A 13,645-nucleotide genomic window follows, 5' to 3' on the forward strand; every position below is an offset into this window, starting at 1 on the left:
CCTGGTTTGCTTCACTCTTCAAAACTGCAGGCCACAGCAGCTTAATGTTAGAGGGTCAGACACAGTTAGACTCCAAAACACTACACAAGAACACCTTTGACCTTCAAAAATCTTTACATCTTAGCTAAACAAATCAAGGTCAACATTTCTTACCATTACCTTGTTAACCATTTCTATGCATTTTTGCCAATACCCTTCTGAACATGTATTTATCAATAACACTTGTTCTCTTAACACCATAAAACATTCCAGGCTTTTTGTTTAAAAGAACCTGTATTTAGTGCCGATGAAAGGTGATGTGCAAACTTCCATGGACACTTAAAGTCTCACATTTGTCCACAGCACTGGCAAATTACTGGCAAATCATTTTGGTGCTTTCTCTTATCCCAGTCTGATGGCACTACTTCTTGGCTATGATAATTTGGCTTCCGTGCCCATTCAGTTGATGGTCTTTTACCTAAAATCCATAGATAATGCAAAATGGAATCCTCGGGGAATGACCTGAGAACATCAAAATCTGATAGAGAGGCCACGGATTCCAATAATTGTAGCTGAAGGCCAAATTTGACAGAGACAGCATAAAGACTAAAGATTTTGTGCTGCCCAACAGCTGGATCAACCCCTCACCTCCCCTGGAGTTTCAGAGGACAACCAATCAAGCACCATCCAGTGGAGGTTCCATCTCCAGGAAGAGTGAAGGAGTTCCAGGCTTCTAAGTGGTGCTTTCAGCAGTTCTCAAGATTCTCTCTGCAAACCTGCAGGAGTCTTGTTGTTAGCTAGGAAGCCTCAGACATGAAATGATTCCCCAGCAGAACTGGAGAAATGCATGTGCTGTATCTCCACATTATCTTCGTTTCCCAGGTGGATTTCTGTAATGAAATCCCTGCTCAACAACCACAATGAGGGTTCGCCTGCAATGACATTCAAACTGTCTTCGGCACGTTAAACTCAGGTTCTCTGAGCTGCGCTGCCCCTCTTCCACTTCTCTGCACAAAGTGGTGTATTTCTTAACAAACCTTTACCTGGGTACTACAATTTTTCCTTCCCCATCAATCCATCATACCAGTACTTCTATATTCTAAACTATGTTTCTCTTCAAATCACGTATATGCAAGTAAATACACATCAGCACATGTACATAAAAGCTGTATCACTCATAGACACCTATTTAGACATATGGAACAAACATTCCAGGCATACAGGCATTTACTTACATGTAACGTATCTCATCGCTGTGTAAATGATCTCTCTCAAAAAATTCCTGTTACCATTCCAAGTGTGGAAAAAATTCTTTATGACACTGTACATCTGGAAACAATATTGCATTCCTGATGCACTTTCCCTTGTAACTCTCTAGTCACAGCACCATGTTATTTTAACTTTTCAAAAGAAGAACCACTATAAGGACTTAAAAAATGATCATCATTAGTAGTATTTTCCAGCTGGGTGGAAGGAAAGATGTCAGGCCTCATCCTGCTGTCTTCACTTGGACAGGGCTCCCATTGATGTCAATAGGCGTTTTGGTTGAGGGAGTAATACAGGAGTAGAGGCTGGAATGTTATGTGTTTGCTTCATAGCTGGATTCGGAATAAGATAAACAATGTGAAAAATGCCAGCAGCCTCTCTCTGCTCACAACTTCCATTGAATTCTTTGGGAAATCCTCCCCGAGACCCTGAGCCTGCTGTGAACTCAAGGCTAAGAGAAAAACCTATGCACGTAGCCTTCATCCAGGCTGGATGTGGTTCTGGGCAACCTGATCTTGTCGAAGATGTCCCTGCTCATTGCGGGATGAGATGACCTTTGAAGGTCCCTTCCAACCCAAACTATTCCATGAGTCTATGATTCATCTCAGGAATGGAGCCTCCAAAGATTACAGGGGTATGGGGGTAAAAGGTAACTCCTGAGCCACTGACACTGAGTCTCCTGCTATTCCAGACAACCAAACCATGTAGCTTCTTCTAGAAAATTGCTTTTTTCAAGCTTTTGCCTTTGGTGCTCCTCTGGTTTGGAAGCCTACTTGTCCTGATGGTTAGGACCTACATTTATTTCTCGTCAGTTTATGCTTAACACTAGCTATAAAACTATTTCCCATTCAGATCTACCTCAGGATATTTTTAGACAGCAGTTAAGTCCCTTCTCAGTGCATGTCACTGGAGTGTTTGAGCCAAGCTCTTGACTCCACAGTCACTTGAATAACCCATTCCTGCACCTGTCCCAATTTCATGTTCATTCTCTTTGGAATATAGTCAAACCAGTATATTGTATTCCAGACGACAAATCAGTGGGGTACAATGGTACAAATGCATCCTCTTGCTACTAGCAAAGCTTACCTGAAACATAGCAGAACCTCATCTGTGGTTTGTTTGTAATAGACAATACGTAACTCTAGCAACTCCTTGTCACCGTGGCTATTCGGTCTCCAGATCTGAGCACATTAAGCTCCATGACTGCTTTTTCTTCTGCGCTTGCAGTCAGTCCTTCCTTTACTCATACAGAATCTAAAATAACATCACCCTTTTTTGGGTCAGTCACTATCTGATGAAGAACGTGCCACCCATTAATAGCTTTAGACTCTGCTGATGCTAGCTGTACTTGTTTTGTAGTCTATACCTGGGAAATCAGTCTCCTATAACACTAGCCCGTGTAGTATTCACCTCTATAACAACAGTTCAGCAATTTCTACCCATATCCAAACCTGGCTGTGGGGGTCTCTGGCACATTCTTTCACCATCAGGAGGAAAAAAGGATTTTGATTCAGACCTGTTGTGTTTTATTCTTGCTCTCCCTTTCTGGTTCTTACAGTCTGCATCGCTAACTCGCAATATTACCCCACCACTCTTACCTAGTTTTCTTTTTCCTGAATGACACAAATCCTTCAGTGCTTCATATTAGAAGCCAGCTGGGTGAATTCTCAAACACAGCCAGCTTTGCTCACATGCCTGATGATGAACTGATCCAACCACTCTGAGGTCAGGCAGGAAATCTCCCCAGGGACACACCTTGTTATTTTTCCTTTCTCTTTCTCCCCTAGAGCATCTAGAGGGGGATACCTGCCAGGAAACATTCCATGTCATGATTTCTGCTGAAAACAGAGGGCAATTGCTGACCTTTCTCTTTTTGTTTCTAAAAAGCATGTTGGTTCAAAGCTGACCATTGTTAGTATTGATGTTCTGTTGCCTTGTACCATTCTCTCTGTAGGATCTGTTTAATCAGTACGTTACTGGATGAAGCAGAATTCCCAATCAACAGGAGTCTAATGTGTTAGCACCAGGTCTCAGCTGAAGCATTTTAGCTGAAGTGCCTCATCTTAATTCCACAGAATTATTGTCCCCCATTACACACCGGTCGTTACCATTAAGCATCATTGGGCTTCAATCAAGTTCTCCAGGAGAAGTCCTCATTAAACGGAGGGCATCATATTTGTTTTATTCTGTTCCTGAGAGAATCGCTCCCTGAGACTACAGCAGTGACAGCAATGACAGTACCTATGTAAACTCAGCTTTGCAGCTCAGCTGAACTCAAACAGTCAGCACTATAGCTTGAATAGGTGATCTTAACATGCTTTTTGTTTCAGTTTTCCACTGATAACCTTTTGTCAGAAGTATTTTAATTGATAAATAACCAATATTTGCTTCAGTTAAATTCACAAGGATCTGTTACTCCATCTGCATCCCCGTGTTACCTGGGCAGCCAGCAAGTAACCATGAAAACATCCATTAGTTCTAGAAAGATTCCCTCGCCCTGCTTTAGCCACTGCAGTAGTGAGTGATTCACAAAATCATGTTACCAGTGGGGAGAAAACCCACTAAAATCACGATCACTCATCCTTTAACTTCTGAGCTTTAACAGTTTTTCAACAGTAGAAAACCTCTGTATTTGATTTAAAAAATGAAACTTAAGAGATTTTCATTGCATCTTTGAAGCTCTACTTAATATCAAAGCAAATTTCAGCTAGTGAATGTGATCACAAAGCAGCTGGTGTTGCTCTCCAAACTAAAGAATTATACTGAAAAAACACCTCTTCAGGCATCTGGAGCTGTATTAAATTTACAATGCAGTGTTAATGTAACCTTTCCATCCCTTCTCCTCCTCACCCTCCTTGTTTTAAATGAATGTGATATAAGTGAAATTTAACATTTAATTTAGTTCAATACATCATAGCTCTACTATAAAATATCTAAATCTTATAACCTATCTAGAAGCAAGGCTGAGGCCAGGCTCAGAGACTGAAGCCCAGTGCCCTGGAACGCTGGTGATCAGCCAAGCCAAGCCCAAACTGTGTCACTTCACACCCATCTCTAATCAGAAGCATTAACTTGATGCTTTTCCAGACATGAGTAACCATTCTTCCGTGCTGGAAGAACTCAGTAAGATGCATTGTACAGCACTATTTCCATGTCTCTTATTTATATTTGTGTCTCAACAACAAAGCCTGAGTTTTGGGCTTTCATTCAATCTCCACTGAAGAGCAAAAATGGTTTCTGACGGGACCCTTTCAGTTCCAGGTTTCAGTAGCAATTTAACCGAGAACTCTCATATAAGGATTCTCTCTTCTGCTTTTTTAATAACCATAAAAAAAAGAATATCTTAATGTCTCGTGGAGATCTGACAGGTTGAAAATGAATATATTTCTGCAGAAAAACATAGGTAAAATGGAAAGATTCTCAACCAAGCATTGCTGCAGAAGTCTGTTTGCATAAGGAAAGTTAAATGTGTGGAAATGTTTGAGAAAGGAGGGCCTTAATAACGACAGCTGTACAAATAATTTATTGGGGAAAAAACAATAAAGGTTTTAGATGTAGCTCAAGAATAAAACATAGCGAATTAAATCATAAAATGAATAAAGTACCCTACAGCACTGTGCCTTTTGACCCTGCTTTTACTGTGCTCACACATGTTCCTGTGCTGGGAGGACGAACAACTGACTGTCCTTTCAATCCTGATAAACAATTCTGCACGTTAATTACTTTGCCTGATGTAAATCTTAACAGCTAAAATGAAAATGAACATGTTCACAGTGTGCAAGCACAACACTGATAGTCGAAGTAATCCAGGTTTTTTCTCCCTACTTCTGACTTCAAGGGGACAGACCGTGCTCAGCGAGCAGCAAGCAAAACCCTTTGACCCCAAAAAACCAACCCCCAAAACTAACCACAACATAAAATACCCTAAAAAATCAACCAGAAAAAGAGGATGCAGAGGACAAAGACAGTGGAGCATTCAAGAACACTCTCAACTTCCGTTACATCCCGGGAAGTCATGCTTCTATCCTTAGAAACAAGGAGGCAGGCAGAAAACAAGCTGTCTTTGCTTATTGTCTTTCCAGCTCATCATGGCTAATTTCCCTTGGAACACTGAGCTTTTTTACTCCCAATGTGTAAAATTCTAGCAGCTGAAGTACGTTTTGGATCTTTTTTTGTCTGTACTGACCTCTGTAGCCCTGAACAAAGCTCACCAACCGACGTGTCCCGTCTGGAACAAGCCTGAAGGAAGATCCCTTCACTCACAACCTCAAATGTTTTGCAATTTGTCTCAAAGGGTTCATTTCATTTTTGTAATGCTGAAAAAAAAAGGTCTTGTCAACATTTTTGGGGTTGAGAAAAAGCAAGCTGAAGCTAGTGGGTTTGCCTGATCTTGATTAGCTTGGAGGTTTGAACTTAAATCTCACAATGAAGCTCAAAGGGGATGAAAGTGCAGGAAGAGTTTAAGCAAGTCCTGCAAAACACAACCAGAGTTTCACTTGGCTCTGTTTTTCTAGCTTGGCATGATGTGAGGCAGAAAACCCAAATGAAGAGTCCAACCCAGCTCATGTTCTACTCCAGCACACTGCTGCTTTTGGTACAGAGATCAGAAGCTAAGCTGTACTGTCCCACATCTAGCCAGGTGGACGGGCTGCAGGCATTCCATCAGAGGCCATGGGGGTGCTGCAGGACTCATTTCAGTTTCCCTGTTCAGTGTTTCACTGGAAGTACGAGCTATTTAGGCTCTGTAACATCACCATTCAGGGTGGGGAGATAAAGAGGTGAAACAAAGAATAAGGCTGATAATAGAGAAAGATCTCAGCCAAAAAACTGAGTTCCAAAATCCTGCAGTTCAGCACCTGATTGAAATCTCAGGGTTTAGTTCACTCACCGCAGCTAGCACAAGACTGAAACCAGATCTGAACTGCTGCAGCATTCAGGTGTGTTTGGATCCAGAAGTTCTATTTTGGCTCCTACAAGGAGTATTCTTTGTAATGAGGCAGTGCCTGGAATCCCCGGGTGCTAATCAGGATACCCTTGTGCAAGATTCTTTACCAGCTCCTAACAAAACAAAGCGGGAGGCTCCGTATTTATGTTTCATCACATTCCACAATCAGCTATTTGAGCTGGCTCTCCAACCTAACAAGATCTGTTTATGTGCTATAAATCCAGTTTTCCTTCACTCTCAGGTTTTTTGGCATTCTTGGCAGATGATAACTAATTGCTGGGGTTTTCTTTGTGGAAATTGCCACTTGAAAAAACAATAAAATCAGTATAAATTCCCTACCAATGAGCACCTCTTTTTTCTCACGTCTTATCTCCAAAAACACAGAATGAAGAAGTCACTGTGGTCTCAGGAATTTTTCTTTCTATTTATTTGTGCTCAAACAAAAAAAATAACAACTTTTCTATTCTTTGCCTACATTTCTTTAACATTTTGGAGCTTTCAGAAGCTTCCATTTGCAGTCGCTCTTAAAACCTAAACTCTCTATTTGGGGTTTTTTTTATTAATACCTCCTGTGGATTTTTCATTGCTAGTAAAAGTTAAAAAACTGAAACCACTTGTCTGTGAAAACATGTTTTGGTGGAAAGTTTTAAACAACTCCTGTGGAGTTCTAACTTTGTTTATAAATGAGGAAACTGATGCAAGTGGCCAAGCAATGAAACGCGAATCGCCACACCTAAGGATAGCACCTTCCCACTATAAGTCTTGTGGGTCACGAGGAAAACCACACACTCCTCAGGGAGCTAAAATCCTCTTTGTACCAGGGATGTGGCACAAGGAAGGTATAATAATGAGGAGAAGAAGCAGGAACAGCATTTACAAGGATAGTCTTGATTTCATCAGTAGGTTACAGGGGGTCTGGCTGGCCAAGCACGCATGCACTCCCTCAGACATTCTCCTGAATCAAGAGCACAGTGCTTCACCAAGGTGAGCATCCCCGTTTGGAGAGGTGGAAACAAACACTGGATTAGTGGTGCAGCCCAAGCCTCTGACTTGCAACCCTCTGTTCCTTTCACCAGACCACGCTGCCTCACGCTCAACTGCAGGAGAGCCCGTTCCAGCAGCACTTCCCCACCACGCTCTCTGCCATGCCTCCTTTCCCACCGCATGGAGACACAACAGTGCATCCCTGATGTAAACCCTGAGCACCCCATTCACGGTTCTGAGCGGGCCAAGTTACAGTTAAAACATTTATTGTAAATAGTTGCTTAAAAGGTTGGGTATGAAAGATGGGAGACTGTGCCTGCCTTTCTCCTCACCACTGACACACTTCACCTCCTTCTGTGTTTTTATTAGCTAGTGTTCACAATACATCAGCGACAGCTATGATGAAACCAGTGGCAGATTTTGCTGCAAAGCAGCTGGGTCATCCTCCCATGGGTCTTGTTGCTTTGCTGTGTGATATCTTAAAGTGACCATTGCTATTTTGGCTTCTTGTTTTAAAAAAGAAGCTATAAGGGAGGGCATGAGAGTGTTAAAAGGCAAAAAAGATGGAAAGAGAGAGGGAGTGGAGGGAAATGAGGAGCCTGCTTGTGTACCACGTACAGAGCTACTTGGAAAATTCTGAGGCATCTAAGTATCACAAACATGATCCCTGCTGTGGGCAGCTGTATGTGCGAGTGCTTTGCCCGAGGGTGTCAAATCAAATATCCACTGCTGGTTGGTGCAGTACATCACTTCCCCTTGAGGATTCAGAGTGGAAAAAGAGGAAAAAAGGGGAAAAAAAAGGTTTAAACACAACAAATGGAGAAAAACTTTAACAATAACTGATACGGCTTATCATATAGTGTCATCATATTTATGTATAGAGGAGAGAGGAGAGGGAAAAGAAGGAAAAAAGCAGACAGGTTAATGCTGAGCCTCATAAGACTTACCTGGAACCGTCTCATGTCTCTTGGGTTTCCTGCTGTTTTCAAGCAATTCTGATTGCACTTGAGAAAAAATTTTAGGAAGAACCTGGAAAGATAAAGAACCACGTCACTGCTGTTAACCCTCACAAAACACCTCTTGTTGGATTTTGGTTTAAAATATACATGGTAGTGATTTACATGGTGGTGTAGCCATAGACCAGGAACTCAGCAAAAGAGAAATAAACCAAACACATGCAAATCCTAACGAAGAGAAGTTAAAATAAATGAGGTGAAGTACAACCAATGGGACTGTAATCCACTCTGAGCTGGGCTGCTAGCCCGTGTAAGTCACCAGATCTACTCCGATTTCTGCCCGCTGCCTCACTGCATGTTCGACCACACAGTTGCAGTCTCTTTCTTTATCTCTCCCTCACATACAAGGTCTTTCTTTTGCTGTCTGAAGGGATTTTCCATGAAACAATATAGAAGGATAATGTCATTGTAAAAATTACAAAAAGCAACAGGGTGACTCCGGAGCAGATAAGCTTTGAAACTACTGAGAACGTATTCAAACCCAGAAACAAACAGCTCCCAGAAGCAGCCGAGGAGATTTCATCATGATGATGGTTTTACTTATTAAGATTTCACAAACTAAAGCAGAGAAGCAGAACTGCCAAGAGTCCAGATTATAATCTTAGATAGATTTGGAGAGAGGATAACAAACACAACCTGAAGGAATATGTGACAGCTCATGCTGTCCAAGCAGATAAACCCATTAACATCATACAAAGTTCTCATGCCAATTATTTTTGCCCTGTCACACATGCCTATCTTTATGTGTTATTATTCGGTCGAGTTTAGCTTGTCATGTACACAAGTTGAACCTTCAGACCGCTGGGTTGGCTTCCCCAACACCTCGCACTAGGTCTTAGAGCTTAGAAATATTAGGCAGGCATTTTTCTGTATGGTTTCCATGAAATGGTTGTCAGATCCAGAGCAGACATCCCTTTGTTATCTGATTCATCCCATTACATTTAGGAAATTCAGAAGTAAAGAAATTACACAAAAAATCAGACTTGTTGGCTTAAAAGCAGAACAAGCACGTCTTGAAAATTCAGACCTAGCAGGCAAGGATTTTTTTTGGCATCCTCTATCACAAGTGAAAAGATTCGCTGTGATTCTTTTCAGTTCCATTTGTTGGACAAAAATGAATTTCACTGCAATAATTAAAGAAATCAAAAAATCAAAGACTTTGAGATAGATTTAGAAGGAAAAAAGACTTGGCTGGCAGAAAAAAGAAAGAGTTGAAGGATTGATTTGGAATACAAAGAGCCATTTATTTATTTATTTCGCTTTGCTGAGTGCTTTCCTTACAAAAAAAAGCCGCTTTTGCAGTAAGTTAAAGTCCCAGGTGAGCCAGGCCTATTTCCCTTTCTGTTACTATGACAACGATTTTTTACCGCAGTCCCTAAGTCCCTTCAGAACTCACACATTCATGCCTTGAATTAGAACTTTAAAGGAGAAAGATGTATATTTCCTGGCTTTACCACCACCACCCACCCAAAGAGTCCTCGCACAAGACAATAAAGCAGGAAGCCGCTCGCCCTTGTTACTGCTGCGTGCTCTGCACCACTTCCATCGCGGCATTTCTCTTCCATCTGCCCCAAACATACAAAGAAATATCGAAGGATCTGATCCGTTTATATGGTGCTTGAACAAACAAAACCCTTCAGAAACCTCATGACAATTGAACCCACAGAAAAGAGCCAGATAACGTCATGTAAAATGACTGTCACAAAATGCAGCCTTCCAGTGAGCTTTGTAAATTAAAAGCACAGAATCCCAAACTGGTTTGGGTTGGGAGGGACCTTAAAGCTCCTCCAGTTCCAACCCCCTGCCATGGGCAGGGACACCTTCCACTAGAGCAGGTTGCTCAAATGTTCCTTTTGGCCTGAAATCTCTCACAAATATTTTTTAAATAGCTGAAATATTTCTTTTTCTCTGTTCATTTTGGAGACTGGATTTTATTTCCATCATTCCTTCTCATTTATGACTTAGAGAAACCCTGGTCCTTCCCGTGGCACAGATGACATAACTGCCACAGTCCCTCACCACGCTGAGGTTCAGCAGCAGAGATGCGTCCATGCTCAGCTGTCAGGGGGCAACGTCTCCCAGCAGAGCCCTGGTCACCTCCGTGCCTTCTCAACTAAAAACCCTACAGAACTTCATGTCTGAGGAGCAGCACTGAGTGAATATATTCTATCAGAGTTACTGATTCCTCGTGCTAAAATCTGTGACCTCTTTCATTTGGGTGATTTGGAAGCAAGATTTTATCTGTCAGAATGTTTGCAGAAGGAAAAACACTCTGTGTGCTGGTGCGAAGATTCACAGGAGAATTCGAGTCAAAAACGTTACTCACAAACACTCCTTTTTATCCTGCCCTCTTCTTACAGATATAAAAATCATTATTTGCAGATACACAAACAGCTTCTGTTACTGAGATCTGCCTATGGAAGGAAAAACTGCAGAATGGAACCAAACTAGATAATGAAACCAAGGCAAGTAACTTCTACATGAAAATCAATGCGCTGCTGGGTAACTGATTATACTGGAGGGTAACTGCAAACTAAAATCCACAAAAGTTGTTACTTTGGAGGCAAAATAAATCAAACATAACCAAATTAATCAGGAAAATGTGCAGTTTCCTTTTTAAATGTTTTAAATGCTTGCATCCCTATTCATCTAGAGGAGAAAACTGATCAACATCAACTAAAGGACAAAGAAAATCAGAGCAAAGAAGAGTCTGTAAGAGAACTCGCTGTGTCAGCTGGGCTGGCTTTGGGAAGAGCTATAGGATACTGCAGCACCTGGGTCACACCAACCCCTAAAATGCAGCCACAGAAAGGTAAAAATTCCAAATGTGTAACAGCACCCACGACTGAACTCTGCAACACCGTGTGGCAATGAACTACGTTCATGTTTTCTCCTCAGTGTCTCTGGGCTCAGATTCCCAGCAAACAGAAATCAGTAGCATATGTGAAAATTAACTTGGATTTCAATTAAATCTGTGCTGATTCACACCAACGGGTGCACTGTCCCTTCAAGCCACACAGAAACCCAAACTCTCCTCCTTTCCGAGCTGTCTGCCTCCCACAAGAGCCTGAGCATCCTCACCACTGCTTCGCAACAAGCAGCCTCCACGCACGGGAATGTGCGGAGCTTTGGGGTCTTTTCCCAGGATATTTAACCAAGAGGAATTTTGGGAGACCCACGGGAGACAGCTTGAAGGAGCCTGACCTTCTGGAATTGCTGAGCACCTCAGCTGCTGAAAGTGGTGCACCTTTAAGATAGCACAAAATGGGCATCAGGAATTCCTCGCCTCTTTTGGAAGTGCTGGCTTTGGTTTTTAGTGCTTGAGCAGTATTCCCACATATTGCCTGTGCCGAGAGGTCTGCAGTTTCTTTGAAGCTCACTGGCTGTGCTGCACTAAGACAGTTTTTGCTCCCATCACCCCAGATTTAGATTCAGTTCTATTTAGATGCACACACAAGAAACTGCATCTCTCTTTTTCTCCTCTTTCAGAGTTTCTCCAGTCAAATTTTATCCACAACTGGGCCTCTACATGAAGTATTTGGTAGATCGATATATATATATATATATTTTAAGTGGTTGCATCTGGGAAATGCATTAATATTGAAGCATTAGAATAAAAATGACTTGGGGGGAGCAAAGAGGAGGGCAAGTTTAGCGCTAAATGAAGCTGGTTTAGGGGTAACAGGAGAATTGCAGAAAAGCTTTATTAATTTGTTTAAATGAGAACCTTTAAGTTTTGGCTTTATCCTCCACACGCATCAAAAAATAAAAAGCAATTTAAAGAATTAGCTCCTTTTCATGTTTCTTTAGCTGGTCTTTGTTCCTTGCTAAGGAACATCAGCTATGAGTTTAGCAGATAACTCTGAGTCCAGCCGAGCAGAGCAAGTGTGGCCCAGTCACCTCAGAGATCGACATCCGAGGGCACTGGGGGAAAAACTAAACACTTTTAAATCACTACCACTAAAAATTCTGGCATTACTATAGAAAACCTGGTTAACTTAATGCATAGACATAAAATTAACTACAATATAACTACAGACTTACCCTTTTTTTCCTATTATCTCTCTGTTACAGTCGAGCTTTCTACCTACAGACTGATACACTTGCAGAGGTCTCCAAAAAGCCACCTTAAATATAACTCCTTCTTTTAGGATTTAGAAGGAGCTATTTTAAAAGTTGCTGCACCTCCTACTGGGAGTCACCGAGGAGCAAGGTTGATGAATCATTTAAGTGTCCCTTTTTCACTTCAGTATAAAGACAGCTGTGTTATCTCAACTGCTTTGCAGCAATACTATGAGCAATGGGATCTGACTTGGTGGGAAAAGAGACGGGGAGTGCTCATACAGCCCATAATACAGCTGAGAGAGGCAGAACAGATTCCCCTGCCAGTGGGCTCTCAATGGGCAGGGAGAAAGGGGAAGGGCAAAGTTCTTGCATCTCTCAAGGTCTTTCTAAGGAAACTGCTGACCCACACTCCCACCTCATCAATGTATACCTATATATTATATACAGATATATATACATTATTAGGTTCTATATATTATTAGGTTCTGTACCCACCTGAAACAACTTTAAAATGTGGCTAGAACCAGAAAGCATGTTCCACACCTCTGAGAATGTTTCTCCTCCATCTCAGATGACTGAGAAGAACCTTAATCAAATCCTATCGGAGTCAGGAAAAAAACCTCCTTATGACTTCAACAGGACTAGACGGAAGCCCTGAAGAGCAGTCCCACACGCAGCAGAAGGTGGAGGTTTAAAAGAAAAATCCATTCATGCCTTTTTAAAACCCTGCCACAAGACCTGGGACTGATTAGTCTCACCACATGGAACCACAGAAATAGATAATACGCTTTGCGCTTTTATAGCACCATTCTGTGGGACTTAAACTTCAATTAATTCTGACTCACAAAACCCCTCTGCAGCAGGTGGTGGAAGTCACCATTCCACAGGCAAAGATGCCAGGGCCTGGGAACTGGGAGGGAATTGCTCCCCATCACATTGCAGGTCTGCCACAGAGCTGGGACTAGGACTCAGCTCTCCTGACTCCTGGTTCTACATCTTAACTAACCTTCTTCATCCACCTTTTGTGCTTTCTTAAAATACAGGTAGAGAATCAAGAGTTATAACACCGGTTTTATCTTATGAGCAGTCTCTGGTTACGATTCCAAAATATCCCTTGTAAAGCAAATACTGAGCTAATCCAGTCGTGTTTGGGTTACTGTAGAATTTGGATTCGTGGCCTCAGCCTTTTTTTGGCACGATCCCACCTCATCTGACCATGTTTATCAGCAAACCCTATGGTGCTTCAATCTAATGAAAACATAAAGATCTGGTGGCATTCTGCTTAAACAATTCAAGTGCTTCCAAAAGGTCACAAAGTGAACCAAGAGAAAACTAGAAGCTGTTACTACAAATAGCTTTGCTCCGGTTAAACAATACGACGATTAAATCT

At 41.8% G+C, this 13,645-nt stretch overlaps 1 protein-coding gene across 1 annotated transcript in view; it reads right to left on the reverse strand.

Annotated features, from left to right (window-relative positions):
• EBF2 (early B-cell factor 2) overlaps nucleotides 1–13,645 on the reverse strand; it is a 120,281-nt gene that overhangs the window by 25,799 nt on the left and 80,837 nt on the right. The window contains exon 7 of the mRNA XM_010018235.1: nucleotides 8,122–8,203. Within this exon, the coding sequence (XP_010016537.1) occupies nucleotides 8,122–8,203 (82 nt within the window). The remainder of the gene's footprint in view (nucleotides 1–8,121; nucleotides 8,204–13,645) is intronic.

This window comes from Nestor notabilis, unplaced genomic scaffold (genome assembly GCF_000696875.1).
Source record: "Nestor notabilis isolate BGI_N333 unplaced genomic scaffold, ASM69687v1 scaffold15637, whole genome shotgun sequence".
Taxonomy (NCBI): Eukaryota; Metazoa; Chordata; class Aves; order Psittaciformes; family Psittacidae; genus Nestor; species Nestor notabilis.